Raw genomic sequence first — 18,863 nt, 5'->3', positions numbered from 1 at the left:
GCCAACATATTACGCAGCGCTGTACATTAAATAGAGGTTGCAAATGACAGACAAATACAGACAGTGATACAGGAGGAGAGGACCCTGCCCCGAAGAGCTTACAATCTAGTAATCATTACAATGAATGGACAGAAATACATGCAACAATGCGCTCATAAAATGCACTGCAGAGAAATGCATAACTGGTAACACATTGCTCTGCATGCTAATTCTGATATAAAGTGCAGAGAACAATACGTAGTGGGAACCCTTCCTATTGTGTGATAGTCCCCCACCTCCTAGATTGTAAGCTCTTCGGGTCCTCTCCTCCTCCTGTCTCACTGTCTGTATCCGTCTGTCATTTGTAACCCCTATTTAATGTACAGCGCTGCGTCATATGTTGGCTCAATATTAATCCTGTTTATTAATAATAATTGGTTACCATTGACAAGACTTACTAATAGAGCTTTGCTTGCAGGTTTTGAATATATTTTGCACAATATTTATAACATCTGGCCTGCTCAGAGCTAAACGCAGAGAAAATTGAACCCTTAAAGGTTCACTCCGCACTGTGTGCCATATGGCCAATGTTTGCAATTTACAGTTAAGTGTAATTTTCCGACATTGCAAAGCTTCTGGAACAAATAACAGGCAGGAGAATTCGGTATAGTACTCTCTTGTACCAACCCACAATACTTCCGAGGCCAACCTTCACAAAGCAGCTGTATCAGCACAGCTCCCTACGGACCCCCATATGGAGGGAAATCCCTATGTTCCTCTTTTTTTATCAGTTGTCCTGAATATTGGTGTAATGTAAGAAACTTTATAAAAAGTAACAATCACATTTGTCTCCCTATTTATAAATGATTTCCGTCAATTTGTTCATAATTTTTGTTTCACATTCTTTTTCTATTGTGACAGCTGTGCATGTTTGATGATTGGCCACTAGGTGGCAGAACGAGTCATTGTTTTAATAGGGACTGAAATGGGACCATCTGTCAGTGAATTTCTGATGAATTGACTGGGGGAATATTTTATAAATAGAACCCTTGGTGGTCGGGGTTAAACCCATCATTCAGCTTTCCTGTATTTGGTATTTCATAAATTCATATAAAGGAAAAGTTTTGGGACTGTATATTATTATTCAGTTATTACTTTTTTATTACATCCTGTATGCCAAGGTGCAACAACCTGTGAATAATGGTCCTGTGGGGTTCTTTTAAATGCCCCCCTTTCCTCACAGGAATCCTTAATGCCTCTCATGCAATGCACCACAAAACACAGCAACACATAACTCAATGCTATGGAGCGTTGCACCGAGAATAATTGTCTGTGTCCAAACTTTGTTATATTGCGCTGCCCATTCCACTGGCGAAAGAAAGCCAGACTGACCGGGGGATCTACGAAAAATACAAATTCTTCTCCTATTAGGAAACTTGCAGCCAATGCTTTACTGATAGAACCCGGGGGTCCCCTAGGAAAGGGCCCCTTATGGACATATAATGGCTCTGATTTATGAAAGTTCTCCAAGACTAGAGAAGATAAACTATTATGGGAGAACCTGGATGATCCAGCAAACCTGGAATAGATTTACTAAAAATAATTTGCTATTAGTTGGCAAATGTTTTCAATCCTGGGGCCGGGTCCATTCCAGGTTTGTTGGATCACCCAGGTTCTCTTCTGCAGTCTTGGGGAGCTTTCATAAAACTGGTCCAATATGATAGGATATGGTGCCCCTTATTATGGACCCCTCAACCAAAAACCCCAGTAGTTGTCCATTTGCCGAGAAGCTGCAATACCAAAAAACAAAAGCACACGGGGGGTGCACATGGCTATAAATTGGACATATTAGGGGGCTATTTATAAAGCAGGGAATCTCACATTCACTAAAACATTCCCTGATGGGGAATCTTCCAGGTCCATGTGTTTCAATGACAATAACTGATTCTCCACCTGGGAATTTTTCTATGAATGTCAGATTCACTGCTTTATAAATAGACCCCTAGGTATCACCATAGTGAAAGGAGCTTTGTGAGTTTTAGATCTTCCGATCACCATTCTATAGACGTGAGTGATGCTGGGAATTGTAGTATTGGCGCTATATCAATGCAGCAGTGGGTCAGCTGCAATTCTTATTCAGGATTCCTTTGGGGGCCAAAAAAAGGACATTGGGGGCCACAGTTTGACAGCCCTGCTTTAAAGCAATGGTTGCATTTTTCAGTGCTTAGATTCAGGAGTGTTGAGCGGATGAGTAAGTAGATTGGTTAGGTTTGCTGGAATTACAGTGGAATAAATAACAAAGCACAATTGTAATGTTTGGCTGGAGTGTGTTGTGTGAGCTAGAAATGAAATCATTGCTAGTAATTGGGGATTGTATGATGGCTTGCAGCACGCCTGTGTCTCATGGAGTAAGCTAAGTTCCATGTGCCGGGCTCCTCCTGACTTTGCCAAGAAGCTATGCCTGGATCAGCCGCTGCTTGGAATCCTCAGATACTAGTTTCCTTATGCTGCCATATGCCGAGAATCCTTGAGGTCATGTCCTGTAATTAAATGCTAAATATAAAGCTGTATGCATCCAAAAAAAGAAAATTTACAGAACCCCAAATTATTCACAGGTGACACTTTTATAAGCCTTTAAGGTCCTGGAATTATTTATTTTATTCCAGCATATGCAAGGATACCAAACATGTGCTGAGTAATTATTCCTTGCCCACATCCTATACATGAATTTGTGTGCACTCTATTGCTAACACACGGTATCATTGGATGTGACAGGTACTCTTTACTGAGATATCAGCATTTTTTTGACGCCTAAAATCTCCCCAGCCTATTGATCCAATCAAGCTAAGACTGTGCACAATGTGCTGCTTGCTTTGTAGTTGGGGTTGTGACAGCTTTGAACCTGGAATAGATCAGAAGTGAGGGGTTCCATGTTAACATTCTGCAGAGGACAATCACCTCTAAGGAGTCTAATGGGGTTTAATGCTGCAGGTTCCAGGTGAGCTATGGGGAACCTATAGAGCCATTATCTTATTTAAGCCCTTTAGTGCCAAGGCATATGGGACATGAAATGAAGTGAACCTGTCTTATTATATTTCTGTCTTCCTTCCCATTCCAGCAATCTTTCAGCATGGACAAGGATACCAATATGTGATGAGCAATCTTTCCTTGTACACATTCTTTGCATGAATTGGTGTGCACTTGGCTTAGGGGTTTATTAGACCTTTAATGTCTCCCTAGGATCTAATCAATCAAGCAAAGATTGTGCTCAGTGTGCTGCTTATTCCGTGTCTTAGTTGGGGTTGTGACAGCTTAAACCTGGAATAGATCCGAGCTGAGCGCTCCAGGTCCAAGTTCTGCAGGGAACAACCACAGGAAGGGGCAGCTATGGAGCCATAAGCTTGCTTCAGCCTCCTAATGCCATGGTGTACGGGACATCATTGGCAGCAATAGCAGAAAATGAAGGGAACCAGGTTGCAGTGTAAATACTTTCCTTCCTATACCAGCAATTTTTCCCTTTGCTGCAAAAGCGCCCCAGCCAGGTGTTCCTCTGCATGCCACAACCCTATTCATTCCAATGGGAAAGCCAATAAAGCCTCTGGTGGGCCATCAAAGAATGGAACCCAACTCCACCCAACACATTTGCAACAAAGGCAGGGCAGGAAAATAATGGGGGCTGCTTGAAGGACAAATGTACTACAAGACCCAGCCTGCCAGTTCCATTGGCTCCCATGCATTTTACCAAATTTTGAGAAACTTCATGATTTGATTTCGGAAAGTCCAGTTTATATTCTGCAGCTGCTCGGTCCATATTCTCGGCATTACCCATCCTGTAAATAAATTGGCAGAATATTCCACAGGCAGCCGAGTAACTGGCAGAGGTCAAACTAGGTGGCATTTGTCTTTGTAATCTGCATTGTGCACACTTCCAACCTGGAGGCTTCCCAAAGTCATTCTAAACATTCGGAGTCATCGCTGCACATGGAGAACTCCTTCTTGTCCTGACAGGTCCCGTACAATGAGCAGAACACAAACATTTCTCCACAATCCACTGAGAGCCTTGCAGACTTTTCTCCTTTGTAAGCTGCTTGTCACAGCATGTCCCCCGCGTAGCACGATTCCGGACCAGGAGATGAGCGCCAAGCGACTCCGGCCTCAGGTAAACCCAATCAGTACAATCTCAGCGAGGATTTATCATGTCATCGTCATTTATAATATATAAACATTTGCAGCTTTCATAGAAATAATCCCTGGGGATTCCGCCTTGCTTCTCTGATGGGTGACAACCAATTTACTAATATTCTCCTAGGTTGTCATCTTGGTGGAGACTTCAAAATGCTAAGACACTTTGCACGGATCTATTGCTGTCAAGAAATGCAAAATAATTCTCACATTTCACCCATTTATTCACCCATTCATTTATCTATCATGCGGCTGTGTGGATTGCGGCACGGTTCCTTAAAGCGGAACTATCAGTACCAAAATAAAACACCTTTGTAGGTGAAAATCCATCAATCCATCCACGATCTTAGTCCAGTCCGCCCTGCAGTGTCTCGTCTTCCTCCTTCCATTCAGCACGGACTGGACAACGGGCGCCGCCATCTTCTTTCGGCTTCTTCTTCCTATGTCACCGGATCTCGCACTGTAAGATCCAATGATACGCGTTCAGGAAAATGTAAAAGAAAAACAATGAGCATGTGTGAGATTGAGACTTCTTTACATTAGAGGAATGTCCTGATCTCACGCATGCGCAGACGGAGCAGCAGGAAGCCCCCTGAGATTCATACGTGCAGGTTTCACATTCAGTCCTTACCATTGCAAGAATAAAAAGGAAAGTAAGGGGTCTCCTCTTCAAATAAAAAAAAGAAAAATAGTAATAAAAAACACCTTATATGTAAAGTAAAAAATGTGGCTATAGGTTAAGTTGCTTTTGGTTTGGCGGTTGCTTTCTCTGGAGGAAGAACCACAACCCATTGCCAATAAGTAACTATGGTGCAATTTTCTCCACGGTTTTCCACCACAAGTATGAAAGAGATTTAAGCCATTACTCCGACTCGTATACGCGTGCCTGGCATCCTTCTTCAGCCTCCTTCATTGTATTACATTGTACTATCACCTAACAGGATGAGAGCCTAATGTCTGACAGATGTGGGGATCAGCAAACAAAAGAAGGAGCGCCGATGAGCAAAAGGCACATCTGTAACCGATAATATCTCGGGAGTGATTGCACTGCTTCCTCTTCGTTCCAATTTCTCATGGAGCGGCAGGTTAAGGGTATCACATCCTAAAATAAGTTTTATAAACAGCCAAACTGGTGAACACTCCCTTCTATAAAAATGTTCTTGTTTTAAATTATATAAACATAAATATCTCTAAAATGACATAATAAGCAGAAACAATGTCACGTATTATCCCTATAATAAATATCCAAAGATTATATATGCTCCCAATGGTCCTATAGGGACCACACATGTGCGTTGTGTTGGTTTAGTTTACTTTTTTTTATTATCAAAGCTTTTAGAAAGGCTGACAACACATTTCACAGATCTCACTCTGCTTCCTCAGGGTTAAATGGAGGCAGAAATGATGATATCGGTCTTATTATTGGCACTGAGTCCAGCATATCCATGAATATGGAGGGGGATATAAAAGACAAAAATTCCAAGGGGAACAAACTGGATATTGCAGATACAGGGAAAAGGTTAGGAGGTCGACAGAATTCCTCAAGGGAATGTCAGAATGTCATACCATCAATGGTTCAGGTTTTATCACCCCTTCCTTCCCAACTTCACCTATAAAAGATAAAACCCCACAGGGCATTACCAGCCTCACCCGGCACTTCATGCGATAAAATTGCAAATTCTTTTTATGTCCATTGGAAGAAACATAACGGCCATTGCTTTATTTTTGTTCAGCTCTCCAGCAAGCGGCCATTCTCATAACATCTTCTCTTTTATTCTGCAGACAGGACCAAGCCGTTCATGGGAAGAGGATCCCTCTGTGTGACATCCCCGCCCTGGAGCTGTAAGGTGAGTCCATTCATAGCAATGGGGGATTCTGCAAATTTATAGGACCACATCCAAAGGTGAAGACCTGAACTGCTCAATCTGCATAATCTGATTTATTTCTGATCGGTAATTAGGAGACAAGACACATTAGGCTTCATTCAGGGAGTGCCATGTGACTCATCAAGAGCAATCACAAGATACATAAATCATTTATAAATATATAAACAGATAGAAATCTGCTATGAACCGAAAGAGCTTGTGGTTTGTAGATGATCTACCAGGATGCTTGAGACCATCATTCTCCTCCAGGGGGCGCTAGGGGTTCCTTGGGCAATGAGCAGTTTACCCCACTCAGGTCAGTATAAGTGACCCCAATGATCTTTTTGGCTATCTGTAAGGGTGACATTCTTCCCAATGGCCAGCAATGTAAGAGGAATTCTTCCCACTGACCCCCACACTAATATACTGTGATCTGTGGATATAGAAGGGGGGCCCTAAAGACCTGAAACCATTTTTAAGGGTCCCTCCATGTTAAAAAGATTGAAAATATTTGCTTTAGACCCTAATTCTCAACCAGGGTTCTATGGAAGCATAAAGTTCCTCTAGAGGTTGTTAGGGGGTCCTTGAGCTTTGGCTAAGGGGCCGCCATTTTTATGGTGCCCGCGTAGTTCTGGGCCCAATGCCATTTGGGAGAACCAACAATAAGAAGACAATGAAGATTTCCCATTGACCACCAATAGCAGGGATATGGTTGCAAATCACCCCCAGCGAATTAACTTTAGAAAGAATTCCTGGAACCTGAAAATGATTTTAAAGGTTCCTTTGGGGTAAAAAGGTTGAGAGAGGGTTCCTTAGATCAGGGGTGTCAAAATCTGGCCCCCAAATAAATTCTAAATATGAATTGCAGCTGACCCGCCGCTGCATTGATATAGCGCCAATACTAGAATTCCCGGCATCACTCGTGTCTATAGACCAGCGGGCTCTCTGCCTGTGTGTGGCCCCGCATTGGACTGTTTTATAGACGCAGGGAATTGTAGTAGCGGCACTATATCTCCATTATAAGCTTATTCCAGATTGAACGTGAAGCAAAACCTCTTTGTTTCCCTATGAAAAAGTTTGATATCTAATGAGAAGGAAAAACGTTCTCAATTTTTCAATAACCTTCAAGTTTGGCCCGCGGCTTTGTCTAAGTTTTACATTTTGGCCCTCTGTGTGTTTGAGTGTGACACCCCTGCTTTGGAGGATTAGAAGAGACTTGCAATGAAAATGGCGCTCCTGGCTTCATATGAGTCCTTTATGTAAAACAAGCATGAGGCAGGTGAGATCTGTGAACCGTTCCAGGTGCCATCGTCTGCACAATTTGCTCATTAATATGCAGAGATTGCATTGTATTTGGTGATGCTGCACAATGGGGAGAAGTAGTTCTGGCCGCTGATTTCATACGTGAATGCTGAGCATTGTTCTTCTCTGTCCTTTAGGTAGCACTCTGGACTCTGCTATTGCCGCTGCTTCTGCTGCTGTCATTCATGGCTACCACCGTGTCCCCATCTCCAATCCTGGAAGGTCGACTCAACGCAGAAAGTGACAACCTGGAAATCCCTGACCCCAGGAACACCGAGTTTGTGGTGGAGGAGAATATAGACGTGTCTGTTAAATCAACCTGGACGTCTACCTATGGTGAGCGGGAGCGATGTAATATTTATATACTATGTACAACCTATTATACATGCAAGTCCTGGTCCCACCTTATGATCAATAAATCTATTTTATAAGTCAGGAATTGGGGTAAATCTGCAGTTAAGGATAAATCAAAAAAGAGAAGGTGTTCTTTTGGCACATATAAGCAACTGTATTTCATTACTTGTACAAAACATACATAAAGATAAATTGCACGTAGATTTCCATATTCACATTGTTTCATGAGATTTTAGGGACTGGCTACTAAATAAAGAAGAAACTTTGTGTTTTTGAACAGTTGCAGATAAAAATTTGTAGCCAAGAACTTTCGGCTTTCTCTCATTTATTTTTTAGTTTTAAACCTTGAATAATATAAATTAAAGCTGAGTATTGGAAGCTCCCAGCGGAGTTATTACGTTAGTCTGAGTCCTGTAACCGTCACGTTTGGGGGACCTCGTGGTCGATGAAAGATTTAGGAATTCTCATGAGAAGTATTATTATTATTATTAGTATTCCTTTCAGCTAGCAGAATACAAGATTTTATATTAGCAGAGGAAATGATGAATAACTGATTAAAGTTGTTCCATTTCTTTGTAGAAAACATCACCCTGGAAGCGCCCAGCGACGACGAATTGCCGGACGTTTTACTTCGCTTGGAGCGCTCATCAGACACCTCGGGGAAGCCGAAAAAAAACAAGAAGAAGAAGGATAAGAATGGCGATGGGGAAAAAGGTTGCAGCAGGCAGAGCCTGAGGGTGCGGGTGCGAGATTTAGGGCTGGGCTTCAAGTCGGAGGAATGGATCACGTTTTATTACTGCAGTGGTTCGTGCCAGCAACACCGCAACAATTACGACGTCACGCTGACCTCGCTCATCAAAAACAAGCACATCACTCACAGCGCCCACGGAAGGGTCAGTAACCACCCCTGCTGCCGGCCCACCAGCTACGAGAACGTGGCCTTCATGGACATCACCAACAACTGGCAGATCGTGCCCAAACTGTCGGCGGCTAACTGCAGCTGCGTGCGCTGAGCGGGGGCTGGAGATTGAAGGGAAAACCTCGGAGCTCCTTGCACCAAGAAGCGTAAAAGGCCGTTGTGCAGCCTGACCCCCGGGACGTGGCCGGTTGTACGTGGCATCTTACTGAACAATGGAGGAATTGGAAACTGAAAACAGAAGCAGAGATGGTCAGGGGCCAGTCCGGCCCTCACCTCTTCAGTTAGGAGTCCCCAATGACACCGGCCAATGGCACCGGAAGATTGTGTAGTGCTGCTGCTATGTTAAAAGATTTTTATGACTTATTTTCTTTAACCCCCATGGCATCTCCTTCAAAGTGAAGGGCCAGCTGGGACTGCTGTGCGGGGGATGCGGATTATGGAAAGACCAAAACACGGCTCCTGCGAGCTTCACATACCCAACAATGGACGGCATTGTTATATTAAAGGGCACCAATGCAGAAAACTGTCACCCGACTACTGTAAGAGGGGTTTCCTTACTCCAATGGCAATGACAGACGCAGGTAGTTCAGACGCTTTGCCTCGCACTTCTAGATACATATCAGGATACTGCAGGGGGCGCCACTGATTTATGCCTTACCGAGGTAGACTGAGGTCTGAATGCTTTTTACTTATTGTGTTTACAAGGCTTTGAAGGTTTCCTAAAGCTGAACAGCTAAATATACAAAGAGATACAAAGTTCTGTCCCTCATGACCTGACTTTTCTATGCTGCAGTTAAGTATCCCTTACAGGTCTAGTCCCTCCCCCAGCCTTTGATTGGGCAGCGACAGAAGAGGCGGATCTCTCTACCATCCTTCTCTTTTCTCTTATTGGCTCCTTGTTAGCAAGCAAGCACTGCAAGACAGCTGATTGGTTTCTTCTTCAGAATCCTGTCAATTCTTTTTTATTTAGTTCATGTCTCAGAGAACTGTCAGCATTTCCACTGTTTTCAGAATTAAGAATTATTCCAATGGCTCAAAATTTTGGATTTCTCTTTCTTTTCAGTCCTAGCCTTAGATACAAGTTTTAATGCCAAAGAGTAAAGTGAACTGGCCGTGCTGTCTAACATGTATTTTGCTGTTTGCTCATGATATCCAAGATTCATGTGTATTCTTACTTAAATCTGGATGCATTTGATGTATTCTTCAAATTCTGTGCAGTAATCCAACGTTTCATCCAGCACTTCCTGTAATAAAGACCGGTCACTGTTGCTCTCTCTTCTTGTGCAGGGTGACTGGTCTAGTCTCCGCCCCCTCTGTACTTTTCTACAGTCAGCTTGTAGTGGGTGGGTCTTATAGGCTCCTCCCACAGCTCTGCTCTCTGCAATCTATATACAGGGCAGTGATGGTGTGACTGCTATTTGTACAAAGAATAACCCGGGGTTGTAAAGGTTTACAAAGTGGATTTGTATATTTTTTGGAGGTTCAGCTTTAGGATTACATTCAGCAGGAAGTCTCTAAAATATTATGCAATCGGTCGATCCAAATAAATGGAACGGAGCCGAGTGCAGAAAAGTCAGCGACAGTTCCCTGCTATCCTTCCAACTATAAATCAGATGCCTCATAAAATGAACGACTCGTTCCATCATCAGCGTATTCATCGCTCATCTAATCCGAAAGTTTTGGGACATTTTCGCTGCTACTGAAATGATTGGCCGCACCCGGGATCATTCAGCGGCTGGGAATAAACGATGCGGGAAGGGATTAAATATCACAGAGCCAGGATTCATGAAGTGACATCACCGCTTTGCTTGTCTGCTATGGCCGAATTGTAGGAATTGTGTAATGGACCCGGCCAGAACCAGATGGAGAAATTGGACTTTTAGTTCTGAATATGCTGTAACTTCGGCTTCAAATGTCAGATGGGTTTCGAGGCATCAGCTGCAGTTTTTGTTCCTCTATATTTAATTGCTGAGCTCAACTTTAACAAATGTTGGTGGCCGATCAGATTTGCTGTTCCTGTTTGCTCGAAGTGTAATTGCTGCGTGTATGGCCAGGGGTAGAATAAGTGAGCAGTCATTGCCATCCTCCTGTTATCACATATTGGGTCTGATCTATTAAAACACTCCAAGATTGCCAAATAACAATATATTAGGAAATGCATTGCAGGTTTGCTGGATCACCCAGGTTCCCCCATGATTGTCTATTTTCTCCAGTCTTGGAGAGCTTTGCTAAATCAGACCCATTAACCCATTGGGCATTGCGGCTTCATTCTAAAGGGCCGGTTGCCCACCAGGGGATGGGAACTCGGTTTCAGGGCTTATACGCTTGGCTCCTGGCAGCCCTGTCTGTCCCCCGTCACAAGGTGACGACGTCAGGAAAAGATTGGGCAAATATTTTATTTAGAATTGGGCTGAATGGGCCATAAATGGACCAAACAAGACCCGGACCGGCCAGGCTGCAGATAGAGCCGGGGAAGGTTTTCAGTATAAAGAAACACATCTGCCGATTCTGGGCGCAAACTACTGATCCGATCCGTATGTCTGTACTTATCTATTAGTCGCTCCATGTACGAGGTGCTGCTCCTCCCATCATTTCCTCTAATAGCAATCCAATAAGATAACTTCTTCATTATAGACAATAGAACTTGTGTACTTTATTCACAGCCCATTCACAACCAATCAGAACCAAAAAATAAAACTTCTTACGATCAGCTGCTGATTGGATGAGTTTGCTATGTGTAGGTGACCATGTGACCATGTGACCGTCTCCGGTGAAAAAGTTAAAAAAAGTCAGTTATAGTTTTATCAGTTAATGTCGTGAGCAGCAATTGGACCTCAGCCTTCAGAAAAGTTTTTCTTCTGTTATTTTAAAATTCTGTTATCTCTCCAATGAGAGGATCTGGTCACACATGTGCGGTAATAGCAGACATGCATTGCTGCGCTGGGTTAACGTTTGTTCCTATGGCACCCCAATGCATCTCAGCACTGCTGTGCGTTGCTGTATGCCGAGCTTTGCAGCATGCAGAATATTCTGTGCGCTGTTGTACGTTGGGCAGCCAATTCAAATAAAATAAGCTGGGCTAACGCAATACAATAATAATTTAAAAAAAGCAAAAGTCTCTATTTATAAAACATTCTCATATACATTGCATGGTAATCTTCCAGGTCCATGTGTTTCAGTGCCAGTAAATGATTCCCATAAGGGAATGTTGGATTCCCTGTTTTATAAATAGAGCCCAAATTCAGTACAAACCCCAATAGAAAATATTCCCATCCCCCCAGGTAAAATCGCAAGGAATATAGAATGCCGTACAGTGTTAGTTTAGGTTGCATGCTGCACAGATATCACAGCATTGGCAATATTGCAGCCGCCATTTATATTCACCTCGTGCTGCAGCAGATCATACAGATCATGATTATGTCTTTAGATACTCGCAGTGGGTGTGGACATGAATTGCTGGTGGTGTTTCAGCATGTTTTATGTTAAAAAAAAGACCATTAAGTTTCCCAGATAAAAAACCCTATAAGACATAGTTGATCCAGAGGAAGGAAAAAAAACCCTGGGTACAATTTGCTCCAACAGGGAAGAAAAATTATTTCCTGATCCTTTAAGACAATCAGATGTTCCCTGGATCAGCAGCCTCTGTTATCTTTATAACATAAAATGATTTATAACTAAATCATCCAGCTTTTTCTTATAACAATCTATAGAACTTGCTGAAACTACTTCCTGAGGGAGCCGATTCCCCATTTTCACAGCCCTTACAGTGAAGAATCCCTTCCTTATCCGGAGCTTAAACTTCTTGTCCTGCAGATGCAGAGAGCGCCCCCTTGTGCTTTGTAATGACATTACATTGAATAGTTGGGAAGAGAGTTCTCTATATGGATCATATAAGATCATTATTATCAATTTAAAGAATAATGGACATTAGATTCTCACCCTGCAGGTCAATTTGAATTATTTTCTTATTTCATTATTTTCATAATTTGGCTTTTGCTCACAAGTGCAGTTATAGCGTGCAGGGGAACGTGTCAGAGGTCAACCATGCAAATGCTGATCTTCCTTCCACATTCTTGGGACAGGCAGGGTGCTGGATGGCAAGCTAAGCGTTTTTTTAACCTGCCCATACCTGGGGCACTTTGCAAATCCTTATAATTGCCCCCCCCCACCCCCACCAACCTTTGTGTCAGTAAATCCATCATTTTATCAGGAGTCACTTATTACAGATTTTCTACAATCAATGCTCTACTTTAGGAGACTCGGGCTGTTTTTTTTTTCATGGCGAGGCTATTTATTACATCTAACTTATTTATTTATTTGTGTTCCATTTTGTATGGTTTGTTTTCTTATTACAGACAAAAGACTATTTATTAACCTTAATCTCTTAACCTCATTTATATATTGCAAAGTCATTAATATTTAAAGATTTCTATTTTCTGCATTGAGCCGCCGTTGTATAGACGTTACAAGGGGGTCAGCCGTCGGTTTCTGATCTGATGTGTGTGACGCAGGAAAAGGAAATTGTTACAAGATGAAGCGGTCAGGCTCGCTGTGTTTCAGTCGTTCGGAAATATTTTGTACTGTTTTATTAACCTAATTACTGTTTTTAATCAATAAAACTCTATTTTTGTATAGCTGCCTGTTTACTATAGGAATAAAGTTATTATTTAATATCGGCTGTTTGGAGTGTAACATTTTAAACACCAGATAAATGGCCGGATCTCTCGATTCTGAGATCTGTGATTGAGGTCCAATATATTATCATCTGAGGAATAAATATAATATAATATATATAATGCAGAGCTGCCGTTAGTAGGGGGTACCTCGGTACCGGATCAGAATAAAGTGATCATTGCCCTGCTGGAACATTTACATATGGAGGTGAGGGGGTCCGGAAATGTCTGATGGCAGCCCTGGGTTCTGTTTAATGAGCAGAGCCCCGCTGATTGGAGCGGAGTCCGGGGACACGTGTTGGACCGCTGGAGCCCCATTCCATATCCGGCTCTCCAAGCTGCTGTCTGGTATTTTAACACAAACACATTTTTTAATATTATTATTATTACTCGGTATTTATATAGCACCGACATATTAGGCAGCGCTGTACAAAGTCTAAAGTCATGTGACCAGCCATCCCTCTAAGGGGCCCACAATCTAATGTCCCTACCATAGTCATATGTCATTATCAAGGTCTAAGGACAATTTGGGGGGAAGCCAATTAACCAAACGGCATGTGGGAGGAAACCGGAGTACCCAGAGGAAATCCACACAAACACGGGGAGAACCTGCAAACTCCATGCAGATCGAGAGAACCTGCAAACTCCATGCAGATGTACTGGCTGGGATTTGAACCTGGGACCCAGCGCTGCAAAAGCTGGAGTGCTAACCACTGAGCCACCATGCTCAGTTCATCCTAATTGCGTAATTAAGTAATAAATATAATTGGGTTATTTAAGGGACTTGCTACCAACTTTAAAAACTGCAATTAAAATCAATGAAGAACAAGTATACTAAATGCTCGCTTGTAGCAATTGTTTTCTTTCCATATACAAGTAGTTATTGTTGTGTCTCAGCTTGCTATGGAGTTCAATCTCCTTACACATCAAAGCAATCTCCTCTTCTGGAAGGTTCCACAGTATCATTAGCTGCAGGTCATTCCGGTGGGATGAAAACAAGGCTACTTATTTCAGCTGGGTGGGAAGGAGCTGTAGGCGGGTGGCAGCCCCGGTATTGTGACCCAACTTTTCAGTAACTACCCAAAAATTGCCCAGTGGGTATTAAAAAGTGCCGGGTGGTGCGCCCACCTAAAAGAAGCTAGAGAGATCACTGAATTACTTTCCTTGTTTTCTGACTGTTACATGAATCCGATCCCATTCACATTCTTTTCCTAAAGGCAGAAGTGACCCCCGCCTGGAATAATGAGAATATGAAGGATAGGATGGAGGACATTCTGCATTCCTAACCTTAAATCCCCTTCACTATTTTATCACACCGGATACAATCTTCCCATTAGCGTATTGAAACAAGCAAATACAAAAATATCCCATCGCTCGTTTACACATTCATTATATGGGAACATTTTTGCATGTAACAACTTACTGAAAAAGATGCTAAACCTATACTTTTCCATGACAAAAATAGCCTGGAAATGTACTGGCCGGGAAGTTGGTTTACATAAAGCTAAATGATTGCAGATCCCTTTCATCAGCATGTGTTCAGTGTAGGAGACTGGCAGCTCTCCTGCATATTAATCCATAAGAATTCCGCGTTCCCATGTTTTATAGTCACCGGAAAAGCACATGGATCCTGTGAACGCCGTGCGGCATGGGAAAGATCCAAATTTAGAGAGATAAATCTGCAGCATCTTGTTGTTCAGATTTCAGGCAATTTAACCCCAAATTCAGGCAATTTGTCATTTTTACTAAGGGGGGGGGGCAGGGATGGGAAAAGTAAAGCGTGTAATTGGCTATCATTCCACCTTTGCTTCATTAATCCTATGATAACAACCCGAACCGATAGGAAGAAGAGGGTGGGGTAAAGGTAAGTATTCCTCAGATTATACCCCAGCAATAGGGGCACCAAATCTATTAATATTTAGTGGAGGAGTTGGCCTTTATAATGAACCTGAACTCTTTTCTTTTATAAACTACCATTTCCACCCTTGTTCATCCTAATTCTGCTCAGTGGCAGCCATAGCCAAAAGTGCGCTGTGCAGAACTAAACTGGGGTCCCTGTGGGGCACCTGGGAAAGGGTCCGGGGCCCTTGTGCAATGGTAACCTCTGCACCTCCCTATGTCCACCCCTGGCTCTGCATTTCATTACACGCATTTCCATCAGCGTCAGCTGCAAATATTATTATTATTAAATAAATTCACCTATTCGGGTAGATATGAGAACAGTTGATCTGAATATTTTTATGTTGAATTCTAACAATCTGTGGCCAAAACTCCCTGAAACAAACTTTAGCTTTATATTCACTTTATTCAGCACTCAACAATGTCAGCCCTGTGCTGCCACCTTGTGACGAACTGATATCACTGCAACCATGGATTTATACATAGATCATCCTTTCTGATCATTATACCAATGTGTGAGAACCAATCAACATGATCATTCCCACTGGCATCCAATCAGAGTGCTGCATGGGGACATAAACAGGTCCTTAGGTGACAGTGAGATTCATCAGTAGCAGTTCCCTCAGTGACAGATTCACCAATAACAGGTCCCTTAGTGATAAGAAGATTCACCAGTACTGGTCTGTTAGTGACAGGGAGATTCACCAGTAACAGATACAACAGTGTCAATGACAGAGAGATTCTCCAGTAACAGGTCCCTAAGTGACAAGAGATTCACCAATAATAAGTTCCTTTGTGACAGGGAGATTCACAGTAACAGGTCCCTTAGTGATAGGGAGATTCACCATTGAATGTGTTTTCGTGACTTTGAGATTCACCAGTAACAAGTCACTTAGTGACAGGGAGATTCACCAGTTACAGATCACTTAGTGATAGAATGATTCACGAGTAACGGGTCCCTTAGTGATAGGGAGATTCACTATTGAATGTCTTTTCGTGACTTTGAGATTCACCAGTAGCAAGTCCCTAAGTGACAGGGAGATTCACCATTAACAGTTCCCTTTATGACAGGGAGATTCACCAGTAACCAGTTCCTTAGTGACAGGGAGATTCATCAATATTAGGTCCCTTACTGATAAGAAGATTCACCAGTAACAGGTCACTTTAGTGAGAAGAAGATTCACCAGTAACAGGTCACTTAGTGAGAAGAAGATTCACCAGTAACAGATACAACAGTGGCAATGACAAAGAGATTTTCCAGTAACTGATCTCCAAGTGAAATGAGATTCACCAGTAACAGGTTCTTTGGTGATAAAGAGATTCACTAGCAACAAGTTTTTTAGTGACAGGAAGATTCCCCAGTAACAGGTCACTAAGTGACATGAGATTCACCAGTAACAAGTCCCTTTGTGACAGGGAGATTCACCAGTAACATGTCCCTGTGTGACAAGGAGATTCACAAGTATTAGGCTCCTTGGTGACAGGAAGATTCACAGTAACAAGTCCCTTAGTGACAGGGGGATTCACCAGTAACAGATACAACAGTGGCAATTATAAAGAGATTCACCAGTAAGAGGTCTCTAGGTGAAACAATATTCACCAATAACAGGTTCTTTAGTGATAGATTCACTAGCAACAAGTTTCTAAGTGACATGGAGATTCACCAGTAACAAGCTTCTTACTGACAGGGAGATTCACCAGTTACAGGTTCCTAAGTGACAAGGAGATTCACCAGTAACATATCTCTGATTGACAGGGAGATTCACCAGTAACAAGTTTCTAAGTGACAGGGAGATTCACAAGTAATAGGCCTCTTGGTGGAAGGGATATTCACCAGTAACAGATACAACAGTGGCAATGACAGAGAGATTTTCCAGTAACAGGTCTCTAAGTGAAATGAGATTCACCAGTAACAGGTTCTTTAGTGATAAAGAAATTCACAAGCAACAAGTCTCTTAGTGACAGGAAGATTCACCAGTAACAAGTCTGTTAGTGACAGGGAGATTCACCAGTAACAAGTCTGTTAGTGACAGGGAGATTCACCAGTAACAGGAATCTTACGGTAGTGATAGAATGATTCATGAGTAACAGGTCCCTTTAGTGACAGAGAGTTTTACCAGGTCACACATCATACAGCCCACAGGGGGGCAACACATCATACACCCCACAGGGGGGGTCACACATCATACACCCCACAGGGGGGGTCACACATCATACACCCCACAGGGGGGGCACACATCATACACCCCACAGGGGGGGGTCACACATCATACACCCCACAGGGGGGCACCTCCCCCCCTATTTCATAGAGGTAAACCACATACACCCTATAGGGGCAAACATCATACACCCCATAGAGGGTCACCACACACATCCCATAGAGGGATGCCGCACATTCACCCCCTATAGGGGGCCCCAGCACATTACACCCCCATAGGGCACACTTACCCTCTATGGGGGGACCCCGCACATTAGAAGGAACACCGCACACTCCGCACTCTACATTCACCCTATGGGAGGTGGGCAGAGGGTGTTGCTGAATTTGCAGATATGAGTGTACCCACAGAGGGTAATAGAATTGGTGGAGATATTGTAGGGACGTGTTGCGGGGTGATGGGTTTCTCTTTGCCGTGTACATTGTATGCCGGGGATATGGGGGAGCTGTGTTCAGATTTTGGGAACTGAGCGGGGAATGTGCAGGGAAAGGTGTATCTGATGGAGAATTGTTGGCTGATTGCAGGTGTGAAGAAGAGGAGCGCTGCATCGTCACAGGTCCTGCAATTCCTGCGATCAGCTGGGAGGTGACAGCGAGTACCCCCCCCCCCCCCTCCAGAGCTCCATCGCAGCTGCACAGAGATGAGCAGGTCCCGTGCATGCTGCAACCATCTGAGACGGAGGGGAAGCTCCACCATGTGCTGAATCACCTTCACCCTCTCCTTGTGGGCGAGCACACCAGTCCTCTTCACCTTTTCCTGGCTCCCTTCCCCTCCTGACAGCCATGGAGAGAAGAAATGAATCTCAGAGCCTGGACTTTACCATGGACAATGTGGAGAAAGTAAGTGACTGCCACCAGTCAGCATGCTAACATCTGCTGCATCCCCTCCATGCATTGTGGTACCCTGCCTGCTCTCCCTGCAGCATCCCCATCCTGTGATATCATGTGGCAGTGACGCCTTTCATCTCTGGGTGACACACGAGGCGCAGGCATGGCATGTCAGCAGGATGGCAGCGCTGTCTCTGTATATGATGTGTACGTTGCAGCAATGCTGTGCACAGCTGTGCCTGGCTCTGCCACTGTCAGCGATGGGGGGGGGGATGGGTTGCTTGCTTGTCATATATCCAGGGCTGCACACATTTTGCTTTGTTGTAAGCCGTGAAGGAGCCCGTGCTCGTTTACATCTTAATATGACACAGCGGGGAACCTTGGCTGCAAAAAGCCGCAGCTATTACAGACATTTTTCATCATTTCAGTCGCTGGGTTAGATTTGTGCTAATTGATGCTCCTCGGTGTTGGGTGCAGGAAGGTGGGGGGGTGTCGGGGACTTTGTGTCCTTTTAATGTTTGCAAATAATGCGTATTTATCCTGTGCTGGGAAATGTTTTCTAACAATCTGAAAGATCAGCACCAAGAAAACAACGCACAAATTCTGAGCGGCCGCAATAGACAGCTCTGTGATTCCTTCATTGAGAC

At 43.4% G+C, this 18,863-nt stretch overlaps 2 protein-coding genes across 2 annotated transcripts in view; both read left to right on the top strand.

Annotated features, from left to right (window-relative positions):
- ARTN (artemin) overlaps window positions 1–13,274 on the top strand; it is a 41,489-nt gene extending 28,215 nt beyond the window's left edge. Inside the window, exons 3-5 of the mRNA XM_072419308.1 lie at window positions 5,944–6,008; window positions 7,466–7,664; window positions 8,262–13,274. Of these exons, the coding sequence (XP_072275409.1) occupies window positions 5,944–6,008; window positions 7,466–7,664; window positions 8,262–8,695 (698 nt within the window). The 3' untranslated portion in view covers window positions 8,696–13,274. The remainder of the gene's footprint in view (window positions 1–5,943; window positions 6,009–7,465; window positions 7,665–8,261) is intronic.
- Window positions 13,275–17,901: 4,627 nt separating this feature from the next.
- The window catches only part of IPO13 (importin 13), a 78,483-nt gene continuing 77,521 nt past the window's right edge, over window positions 17,902–18,863 (top strand). The window contains exon 1 of the mRNA XM_072420643.1: window positions 17,902–18,228. Coding sequence (XP_072276744.1) covers window positions 18,172–18,228 — 57 coding nt within the window. The 5' untranslated portion in view covers window positions 17,902–18,171. The remainder of the gene's footprint in view (window positions 18,229–18,863) is intronic.

Source organism: Pyxicephalus adspersus, chromosome 8, assembly GCF_032062135.1.
Source record: "Pyxicephalus adspersus chromosome 8, UCB_Pads_2.0, whole genome shotgun sequence".
In the NCBI taxonomy this organism is placed as follows: Eukaryota; Metazoa; Chordata; class Amphibia; order Anura; family Pyxicephalidae; genus Pyxicephalus; species Pyxicephalus adspersus.
This window is presented reverse-complemented; position numbering and strand designations above follow the sequence as displayed.